The 16,604-nt window shown below is 42.0% G+C and overlaps 2 protein-coding genes across 2 annotated transcripts; one reads left to right on the top strand and one right to left on the bottom strand.

Annotated features, from left to right (window-relative positions):
• Positions 1-2,163: 2,163 nt before the first annotated feature.
• gch2 (GTP cyclohydrolase 2) lies at positions 2,164-4,366 on the bottom strand. Its single transcript, XM_085360900.1, has 6 exons — positions 4,047-4,366; positions 3,611-3,720; positions 3,376-3,431; positions 2,809-2,840; positions 2,635-2,719; positions 2,164-2,449 (listed from the first exon to the last, which is right to left on the bottom strand). The coding sequence occupies exons 1-6, from the start codon at positions 4,297-4,299 to the stop codon at positions 2,320-2,322; spliced, it is 666 nt and encodes a 221-aa protein (XP_085217026.1). The 5' UTR covers positions 4,300-4,366; the 3' UTR covers positions 2,164-2,319.
• Positions 4,367-6,133: 1,767 nt separating this feature from the next.
• msh2 (mutS homolog 2 (E. coli)) lies at positions 6,134-16,448 on the top strand. The gene is made up of 16 exons (XM_085360899.1): positions 6,134-6,349; positions 7,483-7,631; positions 7,721-8,005; positions 8,202-8,348; positions 8,568-8,717; positions 9,179-9,312; positions 9,791-9,990; positions 10,277-10,386; positions 10,470-10,593; positions 11,017-11,167; positions 11,277-11,374; positions 11,706-11,957; positions 12,140-12,344; positions 12,438-12,685; positions 12,803-12,978; positions 16,169-16,448. Exons 1-16 carry the CDS (start codon positions 6,142-6,144, stop codon positions 16,343-16,345), a joined length of 2,814 nt encoding a protein of 937 aa, XP_085217025.1. The 5' UTR covers positions 6,134-6,141; the 3' UTR covers positions 16,346-16,448.
• Positions 16,449-16,604: the final 156 nt, after the last annotated feature.

Below are 16,604 nucleotides of genomic sequence, written 5' to 3'. Positions count from 1 at the left end.
GTGAGCACAGAATCTCCTCACCAGGTTTCGTTTTGTTTCTGTAGTTTTCCGAGTGAGAGCCTGTGCTAAAGCTAGCTGTGCACCACTTCTTAGTTACCTCTTTTAGTTCTACAGAAATTTTTTTGTTTGTCCCATCTGCTCCAAGTAGCCCCGTTAGAGGTGCGCTTTGCCCCCTGTGGTCCGAGTCTTCCCGGTCAGCCGTTAGACTCTGTTCCTGCTACTCTTAGCGAACCTTTAGCTTCCGCTTGGTTGCTACTGCAAAGACTTACTGCTGATGTAGAAATTTAAATCTTTCATTACTAAATCACTTGACTTAGTTTTACTTCTAACTATGAAAGAATGTGAGGAGAATCCAGCTAAGGTGACACAGTGACCATTACAGATGTGTCTGAAGCCACAAGGCCCGCCCATAATGCCTAGGCTGCCGCCAATGCTGAAAATTCCCACCACAGTACCCAAATGTGCAATGAGAACAGAGACAGGGACAGTGCAGGGAAGTGCTCACATGCATTTAGCGTGTGAACGATAAATTAATTTTTTTATAATCTGACATTCTTAGCTCTCTCCCTAAACAAAAACAGTGAGTGCAACGTTAAAACTCAGTCCTATAAGTTATTATTTTATCCACAGTAACTTTAAGAATATTTGAGTATACATCTGTTAGCTGGTGCAACTCCTTCTGATTCACAGGTTTCTTATATGACTTATAAAACTGTCTTCCAAAAGTTTTACCCATTTAGTAGGAGTTTCTCTATCTGTACTACACTGCTATTTTCTTTTAGGTCTTTTAGTTTTCCTTACAATCCACAAGCCTGTTGCATAGCTTGTAGCTTTTTGGGTGAATATGACTGTATATAAAAATATCTGCAGGAAAACTAGACCCTTGAAAATAATTAAAATAACTGAAACAGTTTTGTGAACTTGGAAAAATTAAATATAGTAAAAAAAAAATGTAGAGGACGTTTTAGTATTTGTTAGTTTGGTAAAATTTTACCACAATTTCCCTGATGAAGTTTTGAGGGATATGTTTATTGACAATCTGGATATCTACAAGACTGTGAGACAACTGCTTTAAAAAAAGGCGTGTTTTTATTTTTATTTTTTTTAAAAAGCAATATTTTAATAAATTCTATTTCTGACATGCACCCTCCAAACTAAAAGTTAACATTTTCAAACAATAAAAACTAAATTGAAACAAAAAACCTGCTCTGCACTTAAAAAAAGCAAGACTAAATCAAAATAAAGTTATTAGTCCAATCAGTGTCAAACAATGGTCTGAGTTTTACATGAGTTCACAGTTGTGTGCACAGAGAAAAGGGCTCAACAGAGAGCTTTAGCGGACTTGAGTACTTAGAGTGAGAGTGGAGGATGTGTGCTTGCCTGGCCTGACAGGCTGTTGTTAGGCAGTTGTTAACAAAATCTAATATCCAGTGACATATGTAGTTTGACCACCACCTTATTTGGAATGATAGCGTTGTTGCTGAGCTGTAGTCAACAAAGAGCAGAGAGATATAACTCATTTGGCTTCATTTTTCCCATTTGTCTAGTGTGTTGGGTGTTTGCTTCTGAAGATTCTTGAAAGGTCTTGTGAATTGTGGGTCTTATTTCATATCATATCTTATTTGTTCCACAGTATGAACGCTCTACATACTTACAATCTTATATAATGTAAATAGAATAGTTCAAACACACAACAGTAGTTGCCCTTGAGGTTTTATTTATTTTCAACATGAACAAAATTGGACTGAAAACTTTCAGAATGCTGCTTTTGACTTGTCACAGTGGCCACTGATCAAACAAACATCTACTCAGTACTTCTATCAGCTCTACTCATTTGAATCATTTTACAGCCATAACCGTTGAATATGCATCCTAAAATACCACATAATGCATAAAAGACTTTATAAATGTATTTATAAAGGACACAAGTTTTGTTAAATTAGCAAAACCAGTGAATAACAAATGCAATAACTTTGCAAGAGCACCTGTGAATGTCCCATCAGAAAAACAATTTAAATCGTAAGTACAATATTGCACTGAAGTTGTATACTTGGCAATAATAATATACTATACTGCCAATGAAGACTGTACAATATCTTCTAAAGGCACCATCAAAATAAGTATGTTGTGTTCACAGTGATTCCAACAATAGATGATCAGCAGTAAGACTGAAATCTTCACGGTTTCAGTGTATTGAGGTTAGATCGATAGGTGAAGGTCTTGGATCTGCAGCAGTCAGGTGCAGATCCCCTGGAACTCTAGAGCTTTCCACGTGCAACTGTAGACAGTGGCTCAGGAGTGGATGGCACGTAATGTCTGTTAAGTGCGCCTTGAAAGATACAGGAACTCCTCACGGGTTTTGGGGTCCTCGAGGTAGACTCCCAGCATGGCGCTTGTCACTGTGCGGCTGTTCATCTTCTGGACACCACGCATCACCATACACATGTGCCTGCAAAACACAAGTGTGCTTATCAAACCTCTGCAGCTCCTGAGCTTACTGGCTCCTAAGCTCTGCTTAAGGCCAGTATTTTGTGTCATATAATGCTATATGAGCATCTGTGCAATATAACAGCAGCTTTAAGCTGTACAGATAATAATGTTGAAGGTAGGTAGTGTGTGTATGTTTGTACTTACGCCGCTTCAATAACCACAGCTACACCTTTTGGCTGCAGAGCCTCAGATATCCCAACGGCGATCTGCTTAGTCAGTCGCTCTTGAACTGAAACCAAAACAAAACAAAGAAATTCAGCTTATACGGTACACTAGACGATGCCAGTTGTCTAGTGCACACATTTGCCGGTTGCTTACCTTGAAGCCTACGGCTGAAGATCTCCACAATCCTGCAGAAATCAGAACACAAGCAAAGCCAAGGAGATTCATTAATAATGATTCAGTTTTTAATAAACACAGTCTGGCATCAGTCCCTGACTACCGGCCTCTTCTCCAGCCAGCAGACTGTATAACTTGTCATTTGTGAATCAGTCACATTCTGTGAATTTGTCATTCACAGTTCAACGTTAGTGAGACTGTCTCAAGTTCATCTGCAGCTACTGTAACTCTGCATCACTATATTCAGATTTAAAGAGATATTTTAGGACAGGAGGAGAAGGAGACAGGCAGAGAGGCTGTGATAATAGTCTGGGATTCCCACAGGTCCAAAAGGATTTTCTCATGGCTCGAGAGCGAGCAGAGTTTAGACTTGTGTCTGATGAGAGGCCTAGATGATAGCCAGTGTGTTTAGGCTCTAAGCCTCCAGGTCAATGCACTGGAATAACAGAAGAACACAGTCAGCTGACACTAACACGAGAAACATACAGACACAGTGGCAGCTGGAGGGTACAGTGCATGTGTGTGTGTGGGTGCGTACTCTGTTACCTTGCCAGCTTGCTCAGTCCCACCACTTTTTTGTTGGGAATATACCCGATGTGAACCTGGAGAGGGACAACAGCCAGTGAGAGCACATAATCAGAGAAATACAGGAGGTCAATATTAGCGGTTGAATGCTGAAATTAATTCACTGAACAATGCTTAATGAGTAAGAAAGCTTTTTTTCTTGTCTCACTCTTTCTTTTTTTTAAATGTAACATTTCTTTCAATCACATAGACCTACCTTGCCAAAAAAGGGCACCATGTGGTGTTCACATAGTGAAAACATGTCTATGTCTTTCACAATCACCATCTCATCGTGGTCTTCATCAAATATGGCATTGTTTAAGATGTCTGGTGATACAAAAGCAAACATATGCATTTCTTTACATTACATTTACATTTCTTTACATATGCATTATCTTTACTTCAGTTAAGGAAACATTCATCTGAAATCTTTTCAACATCCTGGAATCATAATAATAATGCTTAATACTAATAATACTTGATCTACCCGTTATTTTGTGCCTTGATCTTTTAGTTTTAACGTCTGTGAAGATTTAAAATATCATGATTTGACCAACCAAACGTTCATAAGTAAAAAGATGCTGAATACTGAGGTAAGTCATTTTGCTAACTCACTCTCTCATCCTCTCTCAACTTGTTCCCAGGTGACTCACCATCGATGGTCTCATGGTAGCCCTTGGTGAGGAACTGGATGGCTTTGGCTGCGCGCAACGGGGTGCGCAACAGTCCCTCCCGGTCGGTGTCCTCCCCAAGATGCCTGAGGATGTCGGTGTAGGCGGTCTCCAGCGCCGGTAACCGAGACGCGTCCTCCAACTCTTTGCGGGATGTCTCGTTGTGGTTGTTGACGGTTGACATCTTGTTGTCTGTGTGGAACTCCTCCACGATGTCGCCGACTTTTGTGCTCATGGTTAAGGCGCGCTTGGACTCTGCTTAGGACCGAGAAATAAACAAGGATGAAGTTCCGTTGCCCTGCGGGTCTGGCTGGCCTATTCGGTAGTTATCCTGTTTATGGGGCCTGCCTGGGATGCGCATCAGGCTCCTATTGGTCGGAGTCGTGCGTACGTCAAAAAAGGAAGCATCGTCAGAGGGGTTAAACACTGACCAACCCCGCCCCCTGCAAAGAAGAAAAAAAAGGGGAAAGAAACCTTATCTTATGTCACTTGAGACCTTGTTAACCTCGTTTTAAATCATCTGAGTTGATTTGTTCCAGTTATGTTGCTCTGATACAAAAAATCTTAGTAAGCTCGTGAGGCTCATGACTTCACATGCTTTTTTTTTTAAGTTTATGGAAATCAAATTGTTGTGTAATCACGAACTGTCTTGATAAGCCACAATCAAAAGCACAATATGTTTTTTTCTGCTGGGAATACACAGCCCAAAATGTCAGAGGGCTTCAAAGGTACATATCTGCATTAAAGATACTTACAACCAGTCTGTTTAACTCTATGTCTTAATTATGAAAAATGTGGATGGTTTGACATTAATTTTGTAATATTATTTTCATGAATAAAATGATTTAATACAAACAAGCCTTGTGGGATCTGATATCTGATAAGTAATAAATGTTGTTTGCATGGTGATATAGTATTTTAATCATAATAAGAATAATAATAACTTTATTTATAAAGCGCTTTCAACCAAAGTGCTGTACAGCTATTTGAACTAAAAAAAAAGAATAAATAAAAGCGATAAATAAAAACAGTAAGAATTTAAAAACTAAAAGGCATAAAATTAAGACATGTAAGATAATCATCAGATAACAGTTATTACATTTATTTACTTTTTCTTGCTGTAGGTCAGCTGAAAGAAGCATCAGATACTCTAAATCAATAGGACAAACTACGATAAGTTTAAATGAAAGGATTGCTTCATATTCTTGGAAGAAATCCTTTGCATTAAATGACTGCCTGAAGTATAGAACCCATGGATGTGGTCATGAAGCGGTTTCTCCCCTGAGAAGCTCAGCTAAGCCTTCACTGCAGCCACTTTTGGCTGCTTCTTATTTGTGGGTCCCTCTGAAATTTGTTTCCAGTAACTGAAAAGCATCTACTGATCTATTAACTTCATGTTGAGTTTGTTTGATGAAATTCTGGCAACTCTGATCCATAAGAGGTTAATTATAATTATATGAGTATATATATTATGTTAATTGGTGTTTCTAAATTGCACATAGGTGTGCATGTGTTAGCCCAGTGATAGATTGGCGACCTGTCCAGGGTGTGCCTTTCCTCTTGCTCTATGCTAGCTGGGTTAGGCCCAGCACCACCCAGGCGACCCTGATAAGGATAAGCGGAAGAGAATGGATGGATGGATGGAAGTCGAAAATTTGGGTTATCATTTCAAAATTTCGACGTAATAACTTTTAGTTTTAATACATTTAAACGATTTCATTAGTTTTGAGTTATTTACTGAGAAATGTGAGTTAGAAAGTCGATATTATTTATGTTCCGGTGATTACTGAAGTTTTAAGTCAGGTTCGAAAATGTTTACATAACATTAGTGTTCCGAGCTACTGAAGACGTAAAAGAAGAAACGAGCGGCGTTCTTGTCATTTACATGTTTCAGCGACTTACTCGAGAGTTTAAGATCATTCAAACATCTGTTTATACGTGGTTTAGCTTTGAAATGTCTGCATTTGTGAATAAAAATGTTCCCAGTAAGCGGCCCCGGTTGCGTTCTTGTTTCTATGGGAACATCTCGTCAACGCAACTTCCTGTTTGGTTCTGCTCGGTGGCGGGAGATTCCAGGATGGCGGTGCAGCCGAAACAGAACCTGTCCATGGACAGCGCAGCCGAGCACGGCTTTCTTAACTTCATTTTCTCCATGCCGGAGAAGCCGGACACCACATTCCGGATATTTGACCGTAACGAATATTATACGGTTCACGGGAAGGACGCCATATTCGCGGCGAAGGAGGTTTTCAAAACGAACGGGGTCATCAAATATTTGGGTTCAGGTACTAGCTTAGCTGTGCACTAAGCTAACTTCAGTTGGCGCTTTTAAACAAGTAAGGGGACGAGGGGTGCCTCGGTGCCTTTACTATTAAGCTAACCTAGTTGGTGTGACCGTGTAGCCAGAGAAAGGGTTTCACAGGTTGTAGCTAAGGTGGCTGCTATTAGCTGCAGCCCTAGCAGGTCCTGTACGTTCAGAAGCATTGCCATGGCTAATTAAATGTTGGACAGAGTATGTTTTTGTGGGAAATGATGAGGGGTCCTCTTACAGTTAAGTGTTTTCATTTATTGTCTCAGGGACATTTCATTTGTTTAAATGGAGATATATCATTGAGCTACAAATTTCCTGTGAGGTCACTGACAGAAAAACATGGAGAACAAAAACTGCTTCACCCAGATATTAGATGTTTTAGTCTTTATAGCTAGCTGCAGCTCCTTTCTTCTGTGGTAGTTTTCAGCATACAACACAAAAACCTGCATGACTTGTACCTTTGTGCTGACTCTAAATTTTACACTAGGACAAATGATGGAGTTTAAATACCTTGAGTCAACCATGGAGAGCACTGGATAGTGCACAACAGAAGTGAAGAAGAGAGTACCAAGAGGGTAGTGCAGGTGGAGATGGTTTTCGGGGGTGATTTTTGACAGGAGGGTAGCAGCAAGAGTGAAAGGGAAGGTGAAACCTGTTTTGATGTATGGTTTAGAGACAGTGGCATTGAGAAAAAGACAAGAGGGAGAACTGAAGATGTTAAGATTTTAATTAATTGGGAGGATGGACAGGATTAGAAACGGTTATATTAGAGGGACAGCTCAGGTTGCGCATTTTGGATACAAAGTTGGAGGGGCAAGGATTTGGACATGTACAGAGGAGGGATAGTGGATGTATTAGACAGAAGATCCTTAATTAGAACTGCCAGGCAGAAGGGAAAGAGGAAGCCCACACAGGAGGTTTTTGGACATACTGAAGGAGGACATACAAAGCAGGATGCTGGGGACAGGCTGAGATGGAGGCAGATGATCTGCTAAATAAAAAATGCCACCTGGTCACATGAGATACTTGTGTACTGAAACCACCAGCACTCTGTGCCATGAGAAGGACGCATTACAAAGATTTTGACATGTTTTTGTTGGTCAACAGGGAGTCGAAAGCTGGAGAGTGTGGTTCTGAGCAAGCTGAACTTTGAGGCCTTTGTGAAAGATTTGCTGTTGGTGAGGCAGTACAGAGTGGAGGTGTACAGGAACCTCAGCAAGAGCAGCAAGGAGCACGACTGGAAGATTGAGTACAAGGTACTGTGCTGGCTATTGAGACATATCAGGGTGGTTTCTGCTTGTTTAAAAAAACAACTCTGGATCTTACCTCCTGTGTCCAAATGCAGGCCTCTCCAGGAAACTTGACTCAGCTTGAGGAGATCCTTTTTGGTGGGGAAAGCGGCTCAGAGGGCTGTGCAGGTGTCGTAGCTGTGCGGCTTGCAACTGGAGCTGATGGGCAGCGTGTTGTTGGGGTCGGGTATGTGGATGCAGCCCAGTGGACGATGGGAGTGTGCGAGTTTCCAGACAATGAGATATTCTCCAACTTGGAATCCCTGCTTGTCCAAATCAGTCCCAAAGAGTGTCTCCTAGCCCAGGGGGAAGCTAACACTGATGGGAGTAAACTGCGTGAGGTATGTGGGCACGGTAATTACTAAACTTATGTTAAAAAAATCAGTATGAACATCAGTCTTGCAAAATGGGAAGTCTTTAAACGAGTGTTCTTTTCTTTAAACCAGGCCTGACTTAAAAAAAATTAATATTAATACTCTGGCTGCATAAGCAGAGATTGTGATGCGAGTATATTGTTGTTTTTGTATGTCTGTGTAGGTGGTGCAGCGTGGCGGCATGCTAGTCTCTGATAGGAAGAGAGCTGAGTTCAACAGCAAGGACATGGTCCAGGATCTCAACAGGCTGCTGAGAGCAAAGAGAGGGGAGACTGTGGCGAGCAACACCTTACCTGAGCTGGACAAACAGGTGAACGACAGGAAAAAACAAACATTTTGACAAAAGGTGGTGGTTTGAAAAAACTTTTCTTTATTTTACAACAACATTTAGAACTAAGCATTATTGATAAAATCCCAGTCATAACAGCTCCTGCCGACTAAATGACACTCAGGCTGAAGACCGTGCATATGAACAGGTCACTATGTGGGAAGTTTGACCATAGGGTCCCTTGTGTGGTGTCATTCTCAGGTGGCAATGTCATGTTTGGCTGCAGTGGTGCGTTTCCTTGAACTGCTCTCTGATGAGTCCAACTTCAACTCCTTCAACCTGACCACTCTGGACCTGGGTCAGTACATGAGGCTGGACAACGCTGCCGTCAGGGCTCTTAATCTCTTCCAGGTAAGTGACCGGTGTCAACGCCTCAAAGTTTTCACCTTGATAAAATCACCAGAATAACAGAAGTGTTCTTTTCTTGGCTTGTCTTGGCTTATTAATGCAGTTATAATGATGCAGATTATATGGCAGCAATAAAATAATTTCTGTATCTCCACAGGCTCTTTGTGGTTGCAGGCTCTGTAGGAACTGGTTGTTGTTGTGCTAGAAAAACAAAAAGATGTGATTTAGAGAATTCAAAAACACAAATTTGGAAATGACCAGCAAGAAATTTAGAAAACCAGCAACCCGTTCAAGTTCTAGTAGCTGTGACATATTGATTTTATTGACTGAGCCTGTTTTTTTTTTTCTTTTTTCTGTTATGTAGCAAATACGTACGACTGTGATAAAAATATTCCCAATTTGTCCGTGCATCACTGTAATTCATCTGTTAAATTCACGACTAACATGCAAATTGTATACTTCAGGGTTCACCTGACGACACCACCGGAGCTCACTCGTTGGCCGGTTTGTTGAATAAGTGCCGTACGCCGCAGGGTCAGCGGTTGGTCAACCAGTGGATCAAACAGCCCCTCATGGACAAAACTAAAATAGAGGAGAGGTAATACAGTGATGAGGGATGGAGGGTTTCTGTACCTTTAACAAATCCAACTTAGCAATATGCCAGGTCTGTAGGCGATAAGACCTCCTAGTCAAACATCTTTAGCTTAACAAACATTATACATTTCAAGGAGGCATTTAAGGGAATAGAAGTATGGTATTATGAATCAGCCCTCATGTTTTTATAATTTGACAGGAAAAGTCGAAATAGATGCAGAAATTTACCGATATGTCTGCATACATGGAAATTCTGAACTGAACTTTTTTAGACAAGTTTTCTTGTGATTTCTTTGAGTAGTCTTCAGGAGTATTTCTCCAGGCTTCCTCGAGGACATTCAGAGGTCTTCTTTGGATGTTGGCTGCCTTTTGTTTAGTTCTCAGTCAAAGATGATTTCGTACTGCTTCGATAACGCTGAGGTCCGGGCTCTGGGGGAGGCCATTCTACAGGACTTACAATTACTGAGGATATTTTTGTGCAGGCTTGACCTGGTGGAAAGCTTTGTGTGCGACTCTGTGCTGAGGCAGACCTGTCAGGACGATTTGCTGAGGCGGTTTCCCGATCTTCATCGACTGGCCAAGAAGTTTCACCGTCACACGGCAACGCTGCAGGACTGTTATCGTGTCTACCAGGCTGTGAGCCAAATACCGACTCTTATCACTGCTCTGGAGGGATACACGGGTAAGCTGCAGCTTATACACTGTTTACCTCACTCTACAATCTGTTTTGCAGGCTGCAGGGATGCTGTCTTGTTTGCTTCATACAGCTGATTTGACAGTTTCTTAATTGTTGTTATTTGGAGTCCAAAGATTGTTGTTGCTTCATCGTGCTGACTGTGTGTAAACAAAGGATGCTGTTTTTCATGGAACTATTTATGTATTGAATCAGATGAATTCAAAACTGAGATCTGGTCTGCTTCAAATCACTTTTAACTAAAATTTAGGCTAATACTTTGTTTGTGTTGCAGGTAGCAACAAGGTTCTGCTAAATGCAGTATTCCTCTCGCCTCTCAGAGACCTGCAGACTGACTGCACCAAGTACCAAGAGATGATTGAAACCACACTGGACATGAACCAGGTCTTTTCATTTGCTTCAAAGTATTTTGCCCTCCGTTTGCACACAGCCTGTTGTGCATTTGACTTATTTCTTGTTTCGTGTAGATTGACCACCACGAGTACCTGGTGAAGGCATCATTTGATCCGGTGCTGAGTGAGCTGAGAGAAAAGATGGATGTGCTGGAAAAACGCATGCAGACCGTGCTGAACAGTGCAGCCAGAGAACTAGGTAATTACAGTATATACATAATATAAAACAATAACCTTATTAATTGGTATATACAAAGAATCTGTTCTTAGAGGAATAACTTGTAAAGTACGACATGAATATAGTGATAAATAACCTAATACTAATTCTTTTCTTTTAATTGAAATTTAAACGTGTGTGTGTGTGTGTGTGTGTGTGTGTGTGTGTGTGTGTGTGTGTGTGTCTACAAGAAAACAAAAACAGGTAGTTTCCTAAATAGGTTCTCTGGATATTTATGTTAATGAGGTGTTGAACAGGTGTACCTAATATAGTGGCTAATGACTGTGTGTCCTAACTAACCTGGTGCCGCAGCAATCCTTGTGCAAGGCAGGTGACGGCCGTCTAAAGGAAGGTTTCCACTTTGGCTTTTATGCTTAAACAGATTGGCGTAACTTTGTGTTTCAGGTCTGGAGGCGGGTAAAACCGTGAAGCTGGAGTCAAACGCCGTGCTGGGATTTTACCTGAGAGTCACATGCAAGGAGGAAAAGAGTCTGAGGAACAACAAGAAATTCACCATGCTGGATGTGCAGAAGAACGGTGTGCGCTTTACCAACAGGTGTGCCTCACCGCGCCTCTAATGTCAGCATCACAAAACGCTGCTCGTTTTTTTGCGGGGTTTTTTTTTTGCCATCTGATGATTCACGCCGATGTATGTTCGCTTGCAGTAAGCTGAGCTCTCTGAACGAGGAGTACACCAAAAGCAGGGAGGAGTATGAGGAAGCCCAGAACGCCATCGTTAAAGAGATCATCAACATTGCCTCAGGTGAGGAATCTCATCACATGCTCCTCACTGTCTTCTCAGCAAGGCATCGATTTGAACAGCATAGGAAACAATTGTATCCGGGTTGCGTGAAAACTGGAAATGTCATAATTGCATGAAAGTTGCTTTGTGAGACCGTTTAATTGATTTCGTTCACATTTTCTGTAAAGGTCAGTAAAATCTACAGCACTTGGAATTTTTGCATAGACGTCAAAGAACTGGTGATGTTGCGGTCTTTCTTTTATCAAATACAAAATCGTTTTGGAGCCTGCACATGATGCGGTCTTCCGCCTGCGATGGTTCATTTAAGGCTCTAAATGTTTTAAACCGTCAGGTTACGTGGATCCCCTCCAGACGCTCAGCGACGTGATAGCGCAGCTGGACGCCGTGGCGAGTTTTGCCGTCACATCGGTGTCTGCTCCTGTGCCGTTCGTTCGGCCTCAATTCCAGCTCTTAGACCATGGCTGCAGGCGCGTGGAGCTGCTGCAGGCTAGACATCCCTGCATGGAGATGGATGCAGACACTGCATTCATACCTAATGACATCAGCTTTGTCCAGGAAGACAAGAGCTTCTATATCATAACAGGTGAAAAATAAGCACAGATTAAGTCAAGGGTGGATTTAAAGGCAAATTCTCCCATGTGGGCTGTCTGGCTGTCATTGATGAGGCCCATCACTGTAAAAATCAGCCCTATGTTGTAATAAGCGCAGCTTTTATTAAGTCTTGGAAGTACCTCGAAAATCATTATGCTTTCCAAACCTTTGCAGGACCAAATATGGGTGGCAAGTCCACCTTTATCCGGCAGGTGGGTGTGATCGCATTGATGGCTCAGATTGGTTGCTTTGTGCCATGCGAGAAGGCGGAGCTTAGCGTGATGGACAGCATCCTGGCAAGGGTGGGTGCAGGAGACAGCCAGGTGAAAGGAGTCTCCAGCTTTATGTCCGAGATGCTAGAGACAGCCGCCATTCTGCGGTAAGAACAGACGAGCTTTATTAATAGTTATACAAATAACCGATGAGCAGATACGGGAAGGTTTTCTCATCGTCTGTGTTGTTGTTGTTACAGTTCGGCCACAGAGAAGTCGCTCATCATAATCGACGAGCTCGGCAGAGGCACGTCCACCTACGACGGCTTCGGTCTGGCCTGGGCCATCAGCGAGCACATCGCCTCCAAAATCGGCTGCTTCTGCCTGTTCGCCACCCACTTCCACGAGCTGACGGCGCTGGCAGCTCAGCAGCCCACGGTCCACAACCTGCACGTCACAGCCCTGACGTCGCACAACACACTCACAATGCTGTACAGAGTCAAGCCAGGTCAGCACGTGGTTTCGCTCGGGGTTAACGCAGCTTTGTGCTTTTAAAAATGTTAATCTCAACAAACGATTATAATCAGCCCAGAGCGCCTTTAGAGTGATCCGTCTCTGTCTTCAGGCGTGTGTGACCAGAGTTTTGGAATCCACGTGGCCGAGTTGGCTTGCTTCCCGCCGTCAGTGCTGGCCGCTGCGAAGGAGAAGGCGGAGGAGCTGGAGGAATTCCAAGAACCTGCAGGAGATGAGTCGGAACAGGAGGAGGAGCCCAAGGCTAAGAGGCGAAAGACAGACAAGCAGGTAAGGCTCAGATTTCCACTATTATACCAACACCATAATCTAGACACAGCGGTGTCCATAGTGACATTTATTTATCATTTAATAAACACTACATTGTTGGTACAAGAGGCATAAATGTGCGTTTGTGCTGCAAACGGAGACTACTAGTCTTGCTAATAATAGCAGATTTTTATTAAAAGAAGTGTAGAGACCAAAAGTCAGGGCAGGGGGCAAAAATAAGAATACACTTGAAGCTGTCAAAGGAATGGGAGCCTGTTAGAGGGCTAATACAGAGAGTCAGACAACCATTCGCACTCACACCACTAACTGCATGTCTTTGGACTGTGGGAGGAAGCCGGAGACCCCAGAGAGAACCCCTGAGGACAAGGGGAGAACATGTAAACTCCACAATGAAAGGCCCTGGCCAGATGGTGGAGTTGAACCCATGACCTTCTTGCTGTGAGACTAATCATCGTACCACCATTTTGCCTCATTTCTGTTGAGCTTATTCTCTGGATGCATTAAAGAAGTCTTGACCTGGATATCTACTGGCTCTGAAAGTCTGAAATACTGGCCTTCGCCCTTGAGGACAAGTCATCAGACTTCAGCCTATTGATTCCTACATAGATTAACATTATCTTTTGCACTAGTTTGCCTGACTGCAAGAAAAATGATTGCTCAGTGGCACTGAAACAATGGTAATTTCTGACAATTTAGTTACTCACAAGACTTCATGTGCAGTTCCGTTTAATCTCAGCCGTTTCACTGCAGAGCCAGATGTGATAAGAAATTTTCCTAAGCAAGATCGAGTAGCACAAACTTGAATTCCCCCGTAACAGGGGAAATATTAGTTGGATTTTAGAGTGGCAGAAGCTCGGGATCTTTTAAAAAGCTGAAGACGAAAACAGGATGGTGTCCACAGCAGGATAATGAACAACACAAGTCAAGATCCACATCAGACTTCCTCAGAAGGTGCAAGCTTAGGTGCTCAGTCCTTGCGCTGGCAAAGGTCGGCAGCCTTAACCCAACAATATTCCCACGTGTGGGATTAATAAAGGTTATCTTATCATAGTAAATAAAACCTCTATTGAAAATCTGCGGTTAGACATAAAAGTAAACTTGAGGCAAGAATCTCAGAACTAGAAATCCCTTTCTAGGAAAGTCATCACCTCAAAAGATTCCTGGCTGCTACAAACAGCTCTGATTGTTCCCAGTGTTACTAATTACTGCCAGTGAAGGATAACAGAACTGTCGCTTTGAGCCCTTTTCCTCCTTTGATATTTTCACACTGTAAAAAGATGGGTATTTTACAGAGGTGGGACCAAGTCATTGTTTTGCAAGTCTCAAGTAAGTCTCAAGTCTTTATCCTCAAGTCTCAAGTCAAGTCTCAAGTAATGTCAGGCAAGTCAGAGTCGAGTCTCAAGTCACTGGTGTAAAAGTCCGAGTCAAGTCACAAGTCTGAAACTTTGAATTTCAAGTCCTTTCGAGTCTTTAAAAAAAAAAAAAACGAAAAAATAATGTTGCAGTTATGCTAAATGTAAATATTAGACCATGTAATTTTAAAATCTGTGTTTTTCTCAACACATGACAAAATAGTGAACTTAGAAAATATACACAAATTGTGAAATTGCACCTCTATAAAATGCAGCTCAATTAAACCTAGCTCCAAGAATAATTTTCACCAACGGTTCTGAGATAAGCTGCATGTTATTCTTGGATGCGGTTGTAGGACCAGCTTTAAAATCGCATGACAAAAATATCATACACATTAAAAAAAACTGTATCACCAACGTAGCCTGGACAACATTTGCTAGTTAGATGAAGTCAGCTATCTCATCTTAGCATATTTATATGCATATTTATAATCATACGGTTCTTGGAGTGAGCGCATACACTCATGAAGTTTAGTAACTTCAGGTCACTGCAACAAGCCCAGGTACAGTTTACCGACGGATGGGTGCAGGACCTTGAAATGCACCGTGTAGAACGAAAGACCATCGTACGTATCATAAGTTTACCAGTCTCACAAATCGTCGTCATAAATACACATTCATTAACCGTTTATTAATAGGACCTTTGAGCTCAACGGTAATTAATTAGTAGTGGAAATAATTTCTGGTACGCGTTACAGAAATGTAGCAGTGACAATAATACTGTATGCTGTAATCGTACTGGACAATTAGTGATACAAAAAACCTGTTTTATCCTGTGAATAAAAGTATATGTTTTTGTCAATGTACCATAATAACAGAAGCGAAACGCAATATTGTGTCAGGACAATTCACTATTTATGCACAATAAACAAAGGAGCATAGCGCGACAATTTCTGTTCAGCGCCAGACTTGCTTGTAACCTATATCACCAATTATTTTATGAAAAATGACGTATTAACTACTAAAAAACACTGACCTTTGTGTAAATGCTTGGAGCAGACTAACCTGTGAGCTGGAGGGTTCTGGGACGTTATATTTGATCTTTGAATGGCTGCAATCCAGGCCACCCGTCGCGTCTTTGTCACTTCGGAAACATGGCTCAAACAATTTCTCTTCAACGACGTAATCCGATAACAACCGATCTCTTTACCCGTCAGCTTCCCGTGGCTGTCATGCGACCGGCTATTGCAGTTAATAATACAACAGCTTCTTGACATTTTTGTGTTTCTTTTTATCGCTGTGTGACTGATTTCAATTGAAAGCCTGCATGCGCTAGTACCGCTTGCCACGAGTTCCCAGAATCCTTTGCGGTTCTACCCGTGAATGACGTCACATTTTCAATCTCTATATAATATGCATGTTAAATTTTATATTTGGGGTAAAATATCAAGTCTTTTCAAGTAAACCGGTTCAAGTCCAATTCAAGTCCCAAGTCATTGGTGTAAAAGTCCAAGTCAAGTCACAAGTCTTAGAACATTTTTTCAAGTCAAGTCTAAAGTCATAAAATTAATGACTCGAGTCTGACTCGAGTCCAAGTCATGTGACTCGAGTCCACACCTCTGGTATTTTATTCTCCACGGTGAAGGAATGTCACAAGCACAAGGGGGAAAAAATACACTTGTTGCTGTGTTCTTACAGATAGAGGCAGCCAATCAGAAGAAAGTTGACTTAAAGGCAGCAAAAGCGCCTCGTTTCAGAGAGTAGAGCTGAGGTCCATTCAGAAACCAGAAGAGAGAGTTTGAATTTCTTGTAACACCCATGCCCTGCTTATTTTTCAGGTGGGGGAAAACCTGATCCACTACTTTCTGCAGAAGGTGAAGTCACTTCCACTTGCCACCATGACTGAGGAGGAAGTGAAGGCAAAGCTCAGGAAAATGAAGCAGAAGCTGGTTGCCAAAAATAACACGTACATCAGCGAGGTCCTCGCACGCTGCGTTCCTGTTAAAACTGCTTGATTTTTAAACCCCTACCCGCTGTCTGCTCTGCAAAGTTAAAGTTCATCACTGTAGCGGAGAACACTAGAGTGCTTATACTGTAGTTTTCCAATAAAGGATTTATTGCCACTCTGCAGACACGTTTGTTTGTCTTTTTTGTCCCAGTTATTTCGTGAGATTGCTCTGTCGCTTAACCTCCTAGGACCTGGCGTCCACATATGTGGACATCACATTTTGGGTTATTTAGACCAGGGGTGTCAAATTCAAATACACAGTGGGC

Source organism: Diplotaxodon limnothrissa, linkage group LG8, assembly GCF_057381915.1.
Source record: "Diplotaxodon limnothrissa isolate DT_005_m linkage group LG8, D_limnothrissa_male_GT1.1, whole genome shotgun sequence".
NCBI classification, from domain to species: Eukaryota; Metazoa; Chordata; class Actinopteri; order Cichliformes; family Cichlidae; genus Diplotaxodon; species Diplotaxodon limnothrissa.
Note: the sequence above shows the minus strand (reverse complement) of the source record. Positions and strands in the feature narration are given on the sequence as shown.

What these genes read in the sequence shown, in the direction of transcription:
- gch2 (XM_085360900.1), bottom strand. Translation starts at nt 4,299, where the DNA reads ATGAGCACAAAAGTCGGCGACATCGTGGAGGAGTTCCACACAGACAAC. An exon ending in CTACCATGAGACCATCGATG is followed by an intron (nt 3,721 to 4,046) that starts GTGAGTCACCTG and finishes TTGTATCACCAG; the next exon opens with ACATCTTAAACAATGCCATA. An exon ending in GCTGTGGTTATTGAAGCGGC is followed by an intron (nt 2,450 to 2,634) that starts GTAAGTACAAAC and finishes TGTGTTTTGCAG; the next exon opens with GCACATGTGTATGGTGATGC.
- msh2 (XM_085360899.1), top strand. Translation starts at nt 6,142, where the DNA reads ATGGCGGTGCAGCCGAAACAGAACCTGTCCATGGACAGCGCAGCCGAG. An exon ending in CATCAAATATTTGGGTTCAG is followed by an intron (nt 6,350 to 7,482) that starts GTACTAGCTTAG and finishes GTTGGTCAACAG; the next exon opens with GGAGTCGAAAGCTGGAGAGT. An exon ending in GCTGTACAGAGTCAAGCCAG is followed by an intron (nt 12,686 to 12,802) that starts GTCAGCACGTGG and finishes CTCTGTCTTCAG; the next exon opens with GCGTGTGTGACCAGAGTTTT.